Below are 18512 nucleotides of genomic sequence, written 5' to 3'. Positions count from 1 at the left end.
TACTACAGACTAAAGCTTAGAAGTGCTTTTGATAATAAACTGTAATCTCAGATGATAATTTCTTTATTCACTGCCCTCTGTTTCTTCCTTTTGAAAGTGTTGATTCTCAATAGTTACAAACACCAAATCTCTAACAATATTAACTTCTAAATAGGAAGTAGCAATTTTACCAAAAACCTTCATATATTTCAGTGTTCATACAGTAATTACAGTAATACTCATCTGACCTGTTTTGTCCTCTTTGCCATAAGTGCTGGACTATTTGAAATGCTGCTTCCAGCTGAGTGTCTGCTGAAGGAGAGCTTGAGCTCCTGTGGCCTGTCAAAGAGCTTGAAATCTAGTCGTGGGAAGTTTTTATAGCTATACAGATGATCAGAGAAAAAAAAACAAAACATGAAAGAAAAGCTTTTCACATACCTGGTGATATCAGGAAAGTCATACAAGGACAATTTGTGTGCAAAGAACGGACAGACATGAGAATAAAGAAATAGGGGGTATGGGGTAAAGAGGGGGGGAAAAAGGGGGAGTGGGAAGAAGAATATAGCAAGATCCTGTAAGTCTTATTCACAAAGATATTACAAGAAGATTCCTTGGACATTAAATCTCCATGGACAGTGGAAACAAGAACTAGAATGCCATTCATGTCATGAAGGTCAGGGAAGCACAGATGATGTTTAACCAGGGTAACAGTTGGAAATAGAACCTTCCTGACCTCCAAGAAAGACAGAAGAAAAAAATCATACGTGGTGTCTGAAGCTCCAAATTTCCTGCAAAGAGCTGAAAAGCACTGAATGAAAGTTTGAAAAGTGGAGTGGGTGTTTTGCTCTTTTGGTTCACCTGCTGGAGACCAACAGTACGGGGCAGATCCATTACCCACTGCTCTGTCATTCCAACTGAAACAAAGTGCACTGCAGTTGCTACAAAATACACATAAACGGCTCAAATAGGAAGAAAGACAGTGAAGACAGGTGGAAAGGTATTACTGTAAAGTTAGCAAGAAGCAACTGAAAAATAAAAATCAAAATCCACACACAAATTGCTGACTTCCAGAGCTTCGGAAACTTACCAGAATCTGGGTAGCTCCCACTTTCTTAAAGATTCTGAGCATTATAGTAAGACAAGTCTCACACCAAGATGGAACATCTGTGCTGTCTAACAATCTAGTTAAACAATCTAGTTTTACCATATGTGGCTGTTTAACTTGTACCTGTATTTTGGCACTCGGTCCTGTCCATCATCAGCAGGAGGTTCTGGTGGCATTATGAACACTGTGTGTTCACTTTTTTGTGATTCATCAAGCTCAATCAACCGTGCATCTTCGACAGAATCTGCATCAACCTGAAAACAGAATTGGAACTCTAAGTACAAAGTTTGACTTTAGGATAGAATGTCCTTTTTAATATTATGCTAGTACATGTGAAAATACGTTTCATATATACTGTACTTGATTATATATATGCAATATATAAAATTATATTTATTCTGATCATTCAAATGTCTTTTTCATTTTTATTTCTAAATCAGATATTCCTAAATATTTTGAAAGACAAAATACCTTCTCTCCTTTTTCTATTCCTTTATCTGGAAAGAGCTGGGAAAAGAGAAAGAAAAAAAATTATTTTCTTCTCAACTAAAAAGCAAAATAATTAAAAGAAAAATTTAAAAGGTCCTAAATAATTCTGTTAAAGTTGTGTCATTTATTGAAATATTGATTAAGAAACAATAAATTTTCATATTAGTGCAGAGGCAATCAATCTCTTTTCAAATATTTCCTTTGCTGAAAGTAAGCAATTGCAGCAATCAGCATGCTTTCAATCTGTTGACATTATCTACTAAGTACAAAATCCTAAATCTATCAAAGGAAAATGCTTTAATTTAGCTAAACTTAAGAATCTGCTATTTTCAATATGACAATTCAAGAATGCAACACATTAAAAGCCTGCAATAATATCAAACTATTAACAGTATTAAACATAGTATAATCTAGATATATACTCTATATCCACACCCCATACTCAGCAGAAAGAAAAACAAGGCAAAGAAACTTTTAAAATCCTAATTTTATGGTCTGTTTACAAGTGTTAATTTGATTGGAATCAATACTAAATGAAAGACTCATTCTGTAAGAACTTGGTATGAAAATTAATGTTCTTTCCAGAAAGAATCATATACATAAACCTTTAAAAAATACATATAATTCTCTTGCTCCCAATTTTTATGTTGTGGACTGTGAAGATGAAGCTATAAACTCAGTAGCCCATCCAGACTAGAAAGATGCTGAGGAAACTTTGTTTCAAAAAGCCAAGAATGAGTTACATATCTTTCATATAAAATACAGACAACAAAAAGGGATCTTATCTACATAAATCAGTTTAGACCGTAAGTGGAGCACTAGGTGTGTTTTTGTGGTTTATGTTTAAATTGAGCAACAAAGGCTGATGACCACTGGTAGATAATTCCACATTAGAGGAAGGGTGATTAACTTTTAAAGAGAGGACATGGATGGCATTGTGCTGAAGTGTCAGCTACTGGTATTTCTCACAGTATCATAGTTAGACATGGAACAGGGCTTTAACGAAATTTTGTGCATCAACAAAGAAAATTATCATCATGCAAGAAGATGAAGGAATAAAATGACTCAGCGATCACCATGAAGAATTACAATCCCTTAAACACTTGCTACAGAGGATATCTATCTTTACAACTAAAAGCCAGAACAATAACATAAAATGAACTGAAGTATATATTAACAGTGTTGCAACACAGTTTTCACCTTTTCTATGCAGTCATCAAAAAATGCCAAGCCAGTATCCTTGTCACTCACAAAACTGCACTCTTCAATAAAGCGGCTGAATATCTGTGTTTTGGTGAGATGTGTGTAGAATTTTGTATAGGCACGGTCTCTGCTTTTTAAAAATCCTGGTTATAAAAATAACACACAACTGAATACCCATTATGAGTACCATAAGAAATTAACATGTAAAGTGTCAACATTAAATATTTAAAGTGATAATACATAGAGTATTGATCCATAAAAACAATTACTCATCACTACTTGCATGTGGAAGATTAAAATAACAGCTTTTTTTAAGTAATTATTTTTATATAGTTGATAATATTTGGCAAGCAGTCACCTCCATGTATTCTGCTGTGTTTGTTGACTCTTTGTGCAAGAAAAAGGAGATGATTACCTTGTATAAAACCAGAAATACCTAACAGTTAAAATAATACTAAAATTAAAATTGTTATCCCAGAAGGTGTGGGCCTCAAAACATTTAAAACTTTTCAAATCTTTGACTAGAAATTTCTTCTCAAATCTCTCTTCCATTAATTAAGAAACAAAATGGGACAAAACCCCCAAACAAACAGGCAAATAAAAAAACCCAAACCACAACCACCACAAATAAAAAAACCCTTGTGACATTTTATCTAGCATTCAGTCATAAACAATCCGAAAAGTCAAGGTGATAAGGAAAATAACATGACCTTTGCTGACCACTGGTTTGTTTGTTATATTTCTGATCTCAACCCCATTCTCTATTATCTTCCCATTTATATAAACAGCATTATTTTGCTCTTCATTATAGGGCTTCTGGCATTTTTGCTTTGTACAAATTGAGAAATTTTTACATTCCAAATGATTCAAATATTCCAAATGCCCTTATGGAATACACCACACAGAGAGTGCATCATGCTACTGAACGACAGTTTTTCTAATACTTCAGATGGTGCAAAATTGCAGTTCTATGTGTGTATATCCATATTCTAACCAAATTTGAATAGTTTAAGTTTATACAATTGCAATTTTAAATTTTGCTAAGAACTGTACAACCAAAGTGAACCTTGAGCTTTTAAAGTTCAGCACCTCCTCAGCCCTAAAATTGTAACACTGCCAATGCTACCAGTAGCTGGTTTGCCTCACCCTCACCTTGATGGTCAAACAACGAATCAGCAGCAGTTGCTTTATTTGAAGGTGCCTGCGTGATTGGCTTGAGGTATGTTCTGTAACCCTTTAAAATAGATGCCATAAAACGAAGAAAAGCTTCCTGGATCTCCATCTCGAGTTCTGTCATTTTCTTCTGCCAGGAGAAATCTGCCTCAATAGGAGTCATCTCCACTGCAGAGCCTTCTTGAGTTTTCCTGTGAACTACCAATAAGCAACACATATAATCCTATATTAAAACTCAATATATTCAAGCAAGTAACTTTTACATAATGCTGATGACTAATTTTTGTTTTTTATACATGCCCATATTCAGAAGTGACAAACACTAGAAAATCTGTGATTATTTTCCAGTTGATCTGGCCTATATAAAATGCAGGTTACTTCAAGAGGGGATTATTTGTTTTTCTAATTCATCCAGCCCTCTAGGACATAAAACAATGAGCAGGATCTCAGTTGAGGTAATGATACCACATACACAACTGAATGTACCTTTTCAGTAATGTATCAATACAAAGGACCACATTTTCCCAGTTCTGAAGATTGCACATCCAGAAAAAAATGGCCTAAAACTATTTTTCTAGTCAAAATTCTAACATTTGAGTCCACCAAAGGGAAGAAACAAGTAGATGACATTCAGAGTGTACTCTTGCACTCCTGAAAAAACAGTAAGCAGGTACTGCTGAAAATTTTATTTCCACTCTTTTTATCGTAACAAAAATATCAATTGCCATAAAGTAAGTATTTCTACACTAGAAAATATTATAACTTTGGCAATATTATGATATTGCTAAAATAGAAAAAATATCTATCTAAAAAATACCACTGGTTCTACTCATGTTAAAATTAGGAAGCAATTCTGTATTAGCTAGACTTCATGACACACCTTGCTGATAAAATCTAAAGAAATGTTGAGCTTTTCTAACATGTGAAGTAAAGGCTGTCCGGGAAAAAAAAAAAAAACAACAAAAAAGAAACACCCACAAAAATGGAAAATTGAGGCAAGTACACCTACCTCTTAATCAATTCACTTCTCTGTTTCTGTAATTTACAAATTTTATATATCTATGAGGCTATACCATTGTCTCTTTCTCTGTAATGATGCAACTCAAGCTTAAAGGGCTTATCTACAGTTAGAAAGAAGAAATATCTGAAAACTGTTAAGTCAGATACAACTTTGCTCTCGTGTGTCCAAGTTATTAAGCAGAAGAGGGTTAGTTTTTCTTTTGATAAATAAATGTACCTACTCAATTATTTTTGTAGAAAAGTAATTATCTGAATTATTCAGAAGTATCTGCACAGTAGCTGAGGTATTCTACATTATTTTACTCATACAACCATTTCATCTATTATTTTTGATCAGAATTGTGAATAGTTTTAGATCCAAAGGTGTTTTAGCTGAGTTGTTTTATTTAATTTATAATATTATATGATTTATACATTATATATGTTAATATTATATAATTTTAATTATATCCTATTTAAAAATATAATTTTATTAATAACATTATGTTTTATACTTGAATTATACATATTATTATGCATTACATTTTATATCATTATCCTATTTAAATATAATTTACTTATGAGTAAAAGCTAAAAAAAGCTGAAGTTTTAAGAAGTCACAGAAAAGTCTTAAAAAGTAATTTACATCACATACAAATAATTTCTTACATTTACATTAAAAATATAATTTAGACTTGTAAGTTTGTATCAGAAAATTTAAGGTTTTTTTCTGAATGTTTTCTTTCCCTGCTTTAGGCAACTTCTGTTCTTACCCCTTCCCGTTTAATTTTATATATTTCACCTGCTGCCAGCTGCGGGTGCAGTTTCTTTAAGGTGCTGATTAGACTTTTACATGGCTTCTTAGGAAACTGCTTCCAGTTAGTGCTCTTCTTATCATCTGATCTAAAACACAGGGATAGGGAAAAAAAGGATATATAAAATATAGACCATATAAAAAAGAACAGCTTCCACAAAAAAAAACAGAAATCTTTTACTGTCCCTATTTGTCAAAAATTTAAAAAATAGGGGTCACATTACTTAGAATTCAATTTCCTCAGATATAGAAAAGCATAAATCGAATTATGAGTACAGGTCTTTCAAGTCTTCAAGACTTCTTTCAAGACTTCATTTTGACTTCTTAGTTGAAGTTTCACTTAGCTGATTTCCCTTTCAGAACTTTTATCCATCCTGCTAATAATACTTAAGCATGATAAGAAGTGATTACTGCTACTGATACAAATAAAGGCAGTTTCGTATATAACATGAACTTGTTACTGCAAAATGCTGGAAGACCAGTCTGGGAGCTTTATGGTCATATGGTACACTGTAACATGTCTATGGCAATTCAGTTCCAGCTTCAATCACAGGCTAGCAGGGACTAAGAAGACTGGGAATCCATTTCAGCAATAGGGAAAACTGGCCTGAAGGGATGCTAGTTTTTCTTAGAAGGACAACTGCTACAATGCCAAACCTTGCTCAAGTAGTTGAATAGAAAGAGCAAGAGAATGGGGAGTAAATCCTGAGAACTCCTACGCCACTTTCTGGAAGGTAGATGGTGGAGGAGAACTGCTATTAACAGGGAGTACAAAAAAAGTGGCCACAAGACCTAACTACTTATTACTATCTGAGCAGATTCTGACACTGTTTGTTTTGTTTTTTTGTACTTTTATCAGTGAAATGTTTGTTTAATTATTATTTGGTCAGGTGGCATCAACACAGAACCATCTAATGAAGAAAGCCAGTTTCAGGAGTTGAAGAAAAAATGCATGCCTACAGATGCCTTTCTCCATCTCTGTTCCCCCACCATAATGGCACGCCTGTAAAAAGTAGAAGTGGTTCTGTTCCAAAAACACAAGATAAAAAATCCTGCTATAAATATAAAACAAACTCTCAAAACCTTTGCCCTAAAAAGGCTACTTTCCTTATGGAACTTTCACAGAGACAGTTGAAAATATCCCAAGAAAGGGCATTAAGGAAGATGCTGAATGAATAAAAGGTCTTCATTATTTTCTGGCATAAATAAAGCTTTAGTATATCATAATGAAGATAGCAGCAACCTTGCTTTAAAAAGACACTAGACAGACAGACATACTAGAAAATACTTATTTTTTCAAATGTTATTATTCTATTACGCAATCTTTCAAAGTCAGCAATAGTGCTGTCAAATGGTTTTATGCCAAGAAAAAAAAACCCAAACCATGACACCCCCCCCAAAAAAAAAACCCAAACAGTATTGCACAGAAATAGAGGTGCAGAAACAGAAATTGATGAAATAAAATGGAACATCAATCTTTTCTCACTAATAAAGTTGTATTTCAGAATTCTGTATGATACTCAACAAAGTACTTTATGGAGACGTAGTTCCACCTAAACATCTCCAAAACTGAAAAATACCCTCATTTCCAGGTTAAAATAAGTTTTATAATGGAGGCACCAACATATCACATTTACATAATTCAAATGTTACAGATGTCAAATTCCTCTGAAAGTGAACTAGGTGGTACAGATGAGATATATGCAGCAAAAAAAAAAAAGGAAAAGATAGTTGATTACTGGAAGAGAAACTGGCTTATAAGACAATAACAGAAAAAGTGCAATGATCTTTACAGTTGAGTGCTCATAATAGGTCAGCCATTGATAGATCTATTTCAGTAACCAATCCAAGTAAGGTTGGTACTTGATCTTTCTAGCATTTATCGCAGCAGAATCTTGACATTTATCTCCCTGCTAAATACCCCATTTCCACCTCCTTCATTTTTCTGGAAACCAGTCTACACCTTCTGTTCTACTTATGAACACTCAGGTATTTTTCATTTCAAATATCTTTATATAACCAAGTTATCTTCCTTGAGTTTCCTCAATACAATCTTCTTACACAACACCTATTACAATTATTTGATGGCATAATACCTTGATATACAGTAATCAAAATGCTTTTTGCAGTGTTTTTAATGGGGAACTAGAGGAAGGAGAAAGTAAACAAACAAAACCATAAAACAATCTGCTCTGTTGATTCATGTTTCCTTTGATGCTACTAATAAAACAAAGCATTTCAGTAATGTACAGGAAGCATTTGTTTCAGTAGAGGCAAGGTCCTTTTGACACAATGAAAAGCAAGAAAGTTACTCAACTGACCGATAGATCAAATGACTAATTCAACTCAAGTTAACAAAAACAAATTCAAGAGTTAAAAAGATACATGAGATGAAGTAAAACCATATTTTCACAGAGAAAAGATGTGCACTTTATTCAGTGATGTTCACCCTCATCTTGAAGTAGCTTAGATGCCTCTATTTATGATCTAATAAATTTAAAATGGAAAGGTAATTAATAAAGTTACTAAACTAAACACTTGAAACAGATGAATTTTCAATTCAGTTATTTGTACTCTCATTTTATATATTATAGAAAACCAGAAAAGTTACTCTGAATCAGCCCCCTTCGAGAAGCTGTGAAGAAACTGTTCATGCCACAGCTTCAACTTGACAAAAGCATTAAAAACATCATAATTGAGTGAAGATATTTTAGACTTAATGTACTTGAGATACCAAATTTTGCTTGATTGATCTCACCAAAAATATGTCACTTGTTACTTGAGAAAAACTTATTAACACTAACATAAAGTCCACTGAGCACACAACAGCATCAACAGCTGTCATGTTCAAATCAACAGTCACTGAACACAAGCAAACCAAATTCAAAAGTAGCATATCAAGGTGAAAATGAAACAAGTGGTGGAGCAGAAAAAAAAGCAACCAGCAAAACAAAAATAAACAAGCAAACAAACAAAAGCCTACGCAGAAAACAACAAAACCCAACTCTTCTTCCTCTTCTTCCTCTTCTCTAGCTTTTGTCCCATTTCCCTAATACGCAGCATTAGAAGTAGAAAAATAAACTAGACCACACTACCACTGCTACTAAACTTATAGCAACAACTACTTCACATTTTTATAGGTAGCACCAAGTGCCAACCCTTGACTTAGTAAGTTTTAATTTGCTGTGAAGCATTAACGATGAGAAAAAGAGCAGATTGCAGCAAAAAAACCAAACTGTTTTGGGTATAATAGTGTTTATTAGTTTTATCTTCTGAGCATTTCACCAATCTCTACATATACAGATAAAATGTAAAAATTCCATAGAACTTACATGTACACCATGTTTGTGTCTAAGTCAATGCACACAATATCCTGTGGTGGATCGTACAGATCAAAGTATCGTGAATCAACTCCAACAATAAATGGAACAGGTGCACTGAGTACAGTGGCCAGAGACAAAGGACAGAGTGGGATGTATGGACATTGCCACTGAAATGGAAATATCATCTGAAGAAAAATTAAATGGAATCCATGCATTAAAACAAGACAGCAAGTATGTACAATAAAAAAAAAAAAAACAAACCAAGAAGTTGCATGCAGCAAATTGAAATTGTTAAAAACCTGACACAAAAGTCTTAAAATTTGACCCCTTATTTACAGCACATCTTTTAGTTATCTATGCAAAAATGTTTATCATTCTAACAGTTATAATAACTAGACATGCTAGGGCACTTCAACTAAATGCTTTTAATCAGAAAAAAAGGTCATTTAGTGTATCATTTTAACTTAAAAAAGCCTGTAGAGTTTGAACTGATTTCTCTTAATGCTGTATAGAATACTTTGTACTTACAGCTACTACAGCTTCAGCAACTCCTGTCAACACAGCTGGTCTAAGAGAATGGAGGAGGATCTTGCCTTCTAGTAATACAAAGAGTAACAGAGTGGCACAGTTTTCCGGTCCAAGATTCATGAGCAGAGTGCTGAAGTTTGCTCCACTAAAGGGCGGGTGGGAAGAGAATAAGAATGTTACAAGTTTGTTTCTTGAAAAAGAAAGAAAGAAAAATATCACTCCTTTCAAGTTTCTGACTACTGTTTAGGACTTTGGGACCTTGCTGAGTTTATATTGTTTATGGCACTCTCATACATGCACAGGCATATTGTCTTAGTAACAGTAAAACAAATCTAACTGTGTAACAACTAATCCAAGTCCAAAACACAAGTAATTTAAAATGATGGTTTACCTCAGGCAAAAATTATGAGCTAGAGAATTTGATGTTAGCATCAAAATATCAAATTCTAATACTAGTCAAATAAGATCAACCCATCATTCTGATAGTAACATGCCTTTAGTTTCTACAGTTTAGACTCCATTTCATTTGTTTGGAGTGTGCACATATAGAAATTTTAATGACATCTGAAAGAACACAGAAGTGTGAAAACTATCCTTAGGAAAGTGCTTACATGATACTTTGCAGTTTGGTGGCTGTCTGAAATTTTTCATTTTAAAGCTGTATAACAGATGCAATTAAACATGGGATTCTTCTGCGTACAGAATATTATATGATAATGTTTAAGGGGGGGAGGATTAAAAAAAATATATATATATTTTCCTTTTTAACTTAAAACCAAACCAAAAATTAACAAAACCATCCAAACAAAACCCCATGTCACAATGGGAGCTCCAGCCCAGAAGATGCAAGCAGTATCCACAGAGACTGCATCAACCTTCAAGCACAAATACCAATTTTTAGGTATAATTTTGAATTTCTGAAATCTTTGCACACTTCTGAATTGACCGGTTTCACTTAACCACTTCACATAAATGTCTCTATTCAGATCCAAAAAGCAAAAAACCGAAGTAACACTCTATCTATGCTATTAAAATACTTTTGCTTACTACACATGTTCTGAAAATACATATTTAAATTCCTCATAGCCTGTTTCTTCTTTCTTCAGAGTTTCTACAATAATCTGGAAATGCATCTTTATTTCAGGATAATTAGAGATATTATTCTTCCACAAGGAATAGGTCTATGTCAAAAACATAACACCATATATTATAAATGTGTATTGAGCTTTCTGTTTATACTATCCAATAATATTGCAGTAATGTTTGGCTTTCTTCTATGACTTATGCCTGTTTGCCTCTGAGTTTTTCAAGTAGCATACATATAAAGCATTAATAACAATACCTTAATGGCAATGGTGTAGAAACTGGCTGAGACAGTATTAATGCATCATGGGCAGAAAGCTGAAACACATCAAGTGGTATGCGATTGAGATGGACAACTCCATACATACAGTATAATATTCTAATATAAATGTAAATCCATAGTCTCATAAACTGCCTTGCAGACAGGGTGGCAATGTCATACAAAAGCTGCAAACCCGAGACAATCTTTGGGACTGGCACTCACTAGGTCAACAGAGCTTGTATTAGTCACTGAAACAATTCTCAGAAGTTACAGGAAATTGTCTGTGACTCAGTGTTGAACATGGAACTGCTGCTAGGCAATAAACAGAGAAGCACAAGAGACAGTGCCCTAAGAGACCAACCTCTGAACCACAGTAGAGGGTGGATAAGTGAGAAAAAGACCAAAAACACCCATCCCACAAGGTAATGTAAACAGTGCCTATAAACTAAGGGTAATATGTGGCAGAAATTTCACAAGTGCAAGTAGGACACTGTTGCCATCCACAGCACCTGAAGTCTGAAATATTTTCCTTTGCTTAGTTACCCCAAGTTTACATCAGTCAAAGAGAAGGCCAACCCATTCATCTTCTCCCCTCTCCCTTCCAGCAGATGGATATACAAAGCTGAGTAAAAACTGTAAAGGAAGAATACAGGTTTGCAAAAGCAAGAAAGAGGTTTTGCCATTACTGTAACTAAAAATGGAAGCAAATGTTTTGCTTACCTGCACAAGAATTCTTGGTCTTTGTGGTGAAGGGAAAGGTATATTGTGCATAAAATGGGATATGTGCCTGAAAAGAAGACAAGATACTAGAAAACCAGCACCAGGGACTAATCAGGGAATGACAACAATGTTAATCACATTTTGGAATTACTGCGGTATCATGTCTTTGAAAGGCTGTTAAGATTTATTTACCATTTTGATAAACTTAATAGCCTATTTTTGCAAACTGAAACAAAGAAGTTCCATTCACTCACATTTCATGCTTGAAAATTAATACTGGCAGCTTCAGATATGTATGCAAAAGATAAGAACACACTGGCAATTAGTCAGACATTTAAAATTCCAGGAAGCCTAACCCAATTCTACTGAGTTTCTAAAGAGGCTTAGCTAAGAGAAACTATATACTTCACTGCCAGACATGTAGTACAGTTTCAAAGGTAACATCATATTTCAGCGAACTCTCAGGACTATGAAAAGCAGTTCACACACACACGAAAGGTCTGCATTAGTTGCAGTGCTTAGAAACTGCACACAGTCCCTAAGTTTTTGTTTATTAATTTAAAATGCAAGAATGCAAATGTAGCATTTGTCTTACATCTCAAACATTTTCTGTGTTTGACATAGTTAAGAGAAACGTAAACAGGCTTAACATATTCTAACAGAAAACCTACAGTAAAACCCAGTTCAACTTCCTGGCACTGCAAGAGCCACTGCTATGAACAGAAGTAGCAGTAATTTCTATCACTACAACATAAGCCACATAGTGCAAGTAAGGGGATGGAGCAAATATACCAACTACGTAAGTATGACATGTATAAATCACCTGATTTCCCGAGCTCATATAACTGCCTTCCCACTTTAACTTGAAAAATGTTTTACGTACTTTTCAATGGGAAGAGGATGAGGTCCAGAGACAGACAGTTTGTAGATGAACATAAGAAATTTTCGAAATGCTTCAAAGAAAGGCCAGTGTGAGAGAAGGCAGATGCATTTGTTGGAATTGATGGACTTGGAAGTAATCACTTTCCTCTCTACAGTTGTCAGGAGACCCAGCTGCAATTGTTGTTTTTCTGTTAGCAGCTCTCGGGGATAAGGCTCATAAAACTGAATAGCAGCACCATAAACCTGAAAAATGAAGAAAACCAGCTGAGCAGACCCAGTATTTAACAGGAGGGTGGGCTAGAACTTCTGAAGTATCGCTGAATCTTTGGTGTTTGTACACACACTATAGGGCCATACTAAGTATGTAAAACCATCAAGTAGCCTTATAAACAAATACTGTGGATTCTTGTGCCTCTCTTCTTCCTCTTTTACACTGCACTTTCCTTAAAAAAAGTATTCATACTCAGTAAACTGAAAGGGAAAGAACCAAACTGCATGCTATGACAGAACTCTGTCTATTAACTGTTATGGTAAAACAAACCAAAGTGAACTCCTCTATCATCACAACATCAAATGATAGCAAGCATTATTTAAGTTTTGACTTCACTCATTTTATCATGCTAAATAGTGACTGACCTTTTCTAATATTCTTTCCCTATTTGTCAGTTTCATAAATAACTGAATTATTGTGACAAGCTTAGCAAAAGGAAAACAGGGAAAGATGGATATCACAGTATACATTCTCCCAGAGAAAAATACTGCCAGCTACTGCACTCCTCCTTAAAAGAAGTATTAATATATCAGAGAAATACTTTTCTTGTTGTTCAGAATTGGAGAAATACATAGATTTCCCTGATAGGGGACTGAGGCAGAGTGGAAGCTGAGCTGTTATTACTAATAAAGCCAAACTGCTGTTTAGTAGTCACAGAGAGCAAATCACAAACTACACTAACTCCCTTATGTGGTTCACACACAGAGACACACACAGTTGGCCAGCTGAAGCAGCAGCTGGGAGCCCAATCACGGGCTCCCTGCTTTATCAGGTGTACTTATAATCCTGTAGTCTCTGCTTGTATTGAGCAGACACTTCCTTCTCATATGTGGGCTGAGTCAAGCAACATATTTTTAGTACCTGTGTGTGCTGGTGACCTTATACAGATGTGGGAGACATGGCAATTGAACACGATCACTGGTCTCGGGACCTCATCAGTTCTTCAGAGCCCCTCACATGCTGCCACTCAGCACATACTTTTCCCCTCTCCACCCTGCTGTTCTCTGGTAACTATTTTCCTATGCACACACATAGATACCTACACAGATACCTAGAGTCCAATTACACAAAATTCACACAGAGGTGGCTTTTAAGGTATTTCTAGCTATTTCCTGTTCTGGTTTACTTCCATCTTTTATAAAGGGTTAAGAAATACAATTTCATAAAGGAAGTATTTAACAATTTATTCTGTAGTATTTCCCAAATATCACAGAAACAACGCCTATTTATCTCCTTAGCAGCCATTTGAACTAAAAGCAAAAACTAGTCACTGCACAGAACCATACCTTTTCTGCAGAAGAGCAGGTCAGTACAAATGTTGAGAATACTGGTAGTGGATATTTGGTTTGAGGGTCCCAGCACTCAATAGTAGCTCCCATAGGAAGGCAGAAGAGAGGTACAGATTCTGACAGTGGGAATGATTCATAGTTCTCTTGAGGATATCTGAAAATTAAGCCTTCAGAATGGGAGAAGGAAAAGTAAGCATGTTTGCTCTGCAAGTCCTAAATGACGTAAGCAATGTATTTTCCATAATACACAGCAAATTCTGCTGGTTATCTGCACTTTATAACTGAAGACTTTCTTCTTCTGCAGATGTAATATATCATTTGAGAGTAAAACTAAGTCATCCAAGTAATAATTTAAAAAATGTGTATGAATATTGAAACAATTCCTTTTCATAACTGCGTAAAAAACAGTACATAGTAAAAACTAACTAGTGAAGATTTTTACTTTAAACTAGTTGGGAATTATCTGTGAATTTAAATGTGCTATTGGAATGGATTTTATTACAAAAAAAAATCCTATGAAGAAACTGCAAATTTATCTACTGTAAAAACAACAGCAAATGAGGAGCTGACTGACCACATTTTCTTCTAATCAGTCAATATGTTCAGTTGAAACAAAATGTTTATTTAGTTTTCAGAAATAGATCTAATGCTTGCTGGTAGGAAATAGGCATGCAAGCACTGGCTTACTACTGTATTTCACCCACTTATTTTATGGTACATTGACTTCATTATCTATGCTTTCCACTTCTACTTGGTAGTTTACTTCTTTCAAAGAATTTTGGTGCATTTAATGCTCAATAAAATATCTTTTGAAAGTTTTTTTGGACTTTTTTGGAAAACAAAAGAATAAAAAAATCCATGGCAATTCATTAAAAAATTTTACAAGCCAGACATAAAAGAAAAGACCTTTTGTTGTTTATTGCTCAGAATATTTCCTACTCTTCCCAAATAAAAAACAACTGAATAGCTGTGGAACTGAAGGGAAGAAACATATTTAACTTTCAAATTAAATGAAAGATGTTGCACTAGCTGTGAGACATAAATAGAAATATGAGTAAGGTTGAATAGAATTTTTAATTACTCTTTCTCCATCATCACCAACACAAGAAATATGAAGTCTTTTGTTACATCTGAAATGCTTCTAAGTTTTCCACTAAAGCACCTAAGTCTGTCATGATAAAAACTAAATTAATATAAAATAATGTATTCCTATTCAGGTTTGTATTTTTTCAATTAATATCTTTTCCGGGGAAAATGTGAGGTAATTAGGGATGGCAATTATAGGAGTTGATTTCAACTGACACACTCTAGGAACAGAATTCTGACAGACAGTACTTAAACCTTTAAAATTATTTTATTTCATCAAGGCATTTGAATCCTTCTGTTAGCATGTTTAGACGGTATGCCTGCAAAGTTACTTACCAGCTTTATATGCTAAAGAATTAGAAGCTGGCACTGACTTCTTGTAACAAAGGTATACACTGGAACCCCACTGGAAGACACAAATTTTATTTCAAAAGCAGCAAAGATGACACAGGTGGCAGAGAAATCAAGTATAAACATTTGAATATATTCCCATTTACAAACAAAGCAGACATTTAAATAAAGATCATTACAGAATAAAATGACTGGTTAGCTGCTGAGTGCATGTAATTCCTGAAATCAAGCATTCACTCTTTCAATGTTTTTTACAGATTACAAGATTTACATAAAATAATCACACCACTACACTACTCTCTGACATATTCTAACAGAATAAGGAAAAGTGAAGCTTTTTTTAATTTGCAGCTTCATTTTCTCATTATTTAAAAAGAGACTCTTTTGTGAACCCCATCAGTGGAAGTGAAATTCTAAACACCAGCACTTGAAGCTTTTATCAATAAACCGGTTATTTACATGGTGGTTTTTTTCAGTTTGTTTAAACACATTCTACCATTCAAAAAAAATCACTTATTTCAGTATGAGTAAACTAAAGGTTAAACAGACTAAATAAAGCTAACTGATTGACAAAAAAAAAGAAACTGTAGGCAGTAATTATGATTATCACACATCTTAGTAACACAGGCATTATTAATAACTAAGAAAAAAGCATTTGTGATTCATCCTGAATGTCAGCATCACTAAAGGGGGGGTGATTGGGGGAACAACAATAAGAGTAATAATTAAAAAAATCCATCACACTACTCCTAAATAGCACCTAGACATGAACATGCAAGCTGAAGTACTGAGTAATCAGTATGGAGGAGTAATTCCTAATATGGAAGGAAATAAGAGCAACAAACCTTACAAAACTGAAGTCTCACACATGCTATATATAATGAAAGAATTACAGTGTAGGCAGTAATAAAGCACAGCTATGAGGGTGCTAAGAACCGTTCAAGGGAGCTACTCCTTTGGGTTTAAAGAAAGAAAAAATAAAAGATTCAAGCTTTTAAATACTCACCATACCACAATTTAAATTCTTATCAACTTTGCAGAATGTATGAGGAGGTGTTTCTCCTTTGCTCGTAACAATAACACAAATATCTGTCACTGCCAATGAATTCTGAGGTCGTACTGGAGGAGCCCTTCGATATGTGATAAAGATGCGTTGAGAAGAAGCCGAACTGTTGTTAACATTAGCGCAACGACCATAAGGAGTAGCTTGAATCACCTCACAGCCTGCAATAATGCGTTCTTTCCCTTCATACAGAACTCTGAAGACAGGAAGGAAACAAAATATTATGCACAAAGATATGTGAAGTTAATTGGAGAAATTCACACAAATTGTCCATCCATTAACACTCTAAGTCATCAATGCAACATTCTAATGAGCATTTTGTATCTTTCTCATGCATGATTTGAGGCAAAGAATGTATTTAAATACTGTAAGAAATCTCTGTGTGAACAAATCATAGTTATGGGAAAATAAAATCAACCCATTCTGAAAAGAATTTTGTAATAGAATTAGTAGGAATGCTGCACTATCAATGAAAATTAAATATGAAGGAAGCCTTGAATTGCTTGTAAACATGATGTCTGATAATTTCTTGGAAATTATTTCTATCACTAGAATGTCTGGAAAGTAATTTCAAGCTTTTCTTTTTCTTTTTTTTGAGGAATACTATAGGAAAGATCAACAGAAGACAGACATCTTCTTCCCAGATTAATTTGTATAGAAAAATACGCAACCAAACAAAAACCTCACAAACAAACCCAGTAATCATTTACATTTATAGTTTGAATAACATTCCTTACAGGAAGAGGAGGAAAAAAAAAAGAAGAAAGACAAACTAATACTTCATTCTGTAAAAATGGAAGAAATAATAACTACAGTTAACTGCACTCCTAGAAACCAGAATGTATACCTACATAAGCTAAAACTTTACTGTCTGATCTTTCCCAAACATGAAGCTATTAGGAACTGATCATGAGAAGCGATGTGAAAGTCAAACCATACATCGCAGCTTAGTTTTAATGCACAGATGCTATGATAGGGCGAGCTTTATTTCCTATTCCACAACCAAATAAGCCATGGATACATTTGCCTGACTTCCTGCAATATGTACAGAGTACTTGCCACCTTCAAATGAATGCTACAATTTATGACAACATTTAGAATAAAAGCAATATATTAAAACTTTTTATCTTGTGACCTGCAGCTTCTCACATTTAGTCCAACACAACCTTACTTTAAAATAAAAAACGAGGCAATGTATCTTCTACTATCCCTAAGTACTCTCAATTAAGTGTTTAACAGACTACTAGTAAGCATGGTTGAAAACTTCAAAAAGTCATGTGTATAAAAGAAAAAAAGTTTTTTTCCAGATCCAACAATTCTCAGAACTTTCAAATAAAAATGTGTATCATTAAACTTCCCAAATTACTTAAATACTACTATCTATATTTAAACTTGAATATGCAAATATTACTGTTCATTCTGATTCCACTGAACAAATCATAGAATCAGAATGAGTTAGGTTGGAAGAGACCTTAAAGATCATCCAGTTCTGACATCCCTGCCACAGGGACAGGCAGGGACACCTTCCACTAAACCAGGTTGCTCAAAGCCCCATCCAACCCCGCCTTGAACACTACCAGGGGTGGGGCACCCACAACTTCTCTGGGCAATCTGTGCCCGTGTCTCACCATCCTCACAGTGAAGAATTTTTTTCTAATATCTAATCTATATCTCCCCCCCATCAGTTTAAAGCCATTCCCCCTTGTCCCATCACTATATGCCTTTGTAAAAAGTCTCTCCAGATGTTTTGTAGGTTCCCTTTAGGCTACCCTTATAGGAAGGCTGCTATGAGGTCTCTCCAGAGCCTTCTCTTCTCCAGGCTGAATGTGTATCTTGTAGTAGTAGTATGTTGTAGTACTGAATATGTATATCTTGTCATAGTATTGAGGATA

At 34.5% G+C, this 18512-nt stretch overlaps 1 protein-coding gene across 1 annotated transcript in view; it reads right to left on the bottom strand.

The window, feature by feature from the left end:
- Window positions 1-18512, bottom strand: part of DENND4C (DENN domain containing 4C) — a 70215-nt gene that overhangs the window by 25391 nt on the left and 26312 nt on the right. The window contains exons 3-16 of the mRNA XM_031054155.2: window positions 16564-16816; window positions 15543-15612; window positions 14118-14287; window positions 12562-12803; window positions 11679-11745; window positions 10956-11014; window positions 9614-9758; window positions 9095-9270; window positions 5751-5851; window positions 3929-4147; window positions 2774-2919; window positions 1556-1591; window positions 1208-1338; window positions 228-360 (exon numbers count right to left, since the gene is read on the bottom strand). Coding sequence (XP_030910015.1) covers window positions 228-360; window positions 1208-1338; window positions 1556-1591; window positions 2774-2919; window positions 3929-4147; window positions 5751-5851; window positions 9095-9270; window positions 9614-9758; window positions 10956-11014; window positions 11679-11745; window positions 12562-12803; window positions 14118-14287; window positions 15543-15612; window positions 16564-16816 — 1948 coding nt within the window. The remainder of the gene's footprint in view (window positions 1-227; window positions 361-1207; window positions 1339-1555; window positions 1592-2773; window positions 2920-3928; window positions 4148-5750; window positions 5852-9094; window positions 9271-9613; window positions 9759-10955; window positions 11015-11678; window positions 11746-12561; window positions 12804-14117; window positions 14288-15542; window positions 15613-16563; window positions 16817-18512) is intronic.

Source organism: Melopsittacus undulatus, chromosome Z, assembly GCF_012275295.1.
Source record: "Melopsittacus undulatus isolate bMelUnd1 chromosome Z, bMelUnd1.mat.Z, whole genome shotgun sequence".
NCBI lineage: Eukaryota > Metazoa > Chordata > Aves > Psittaciformes > Psittaculidae > Melopsittacus > Melopsittacus undulatus.
The sequence above is the reverse complement of the archived record's forward strand: the minus strand, read 5'-3'. Positions and strand labels throughout refer to the sequence as shown.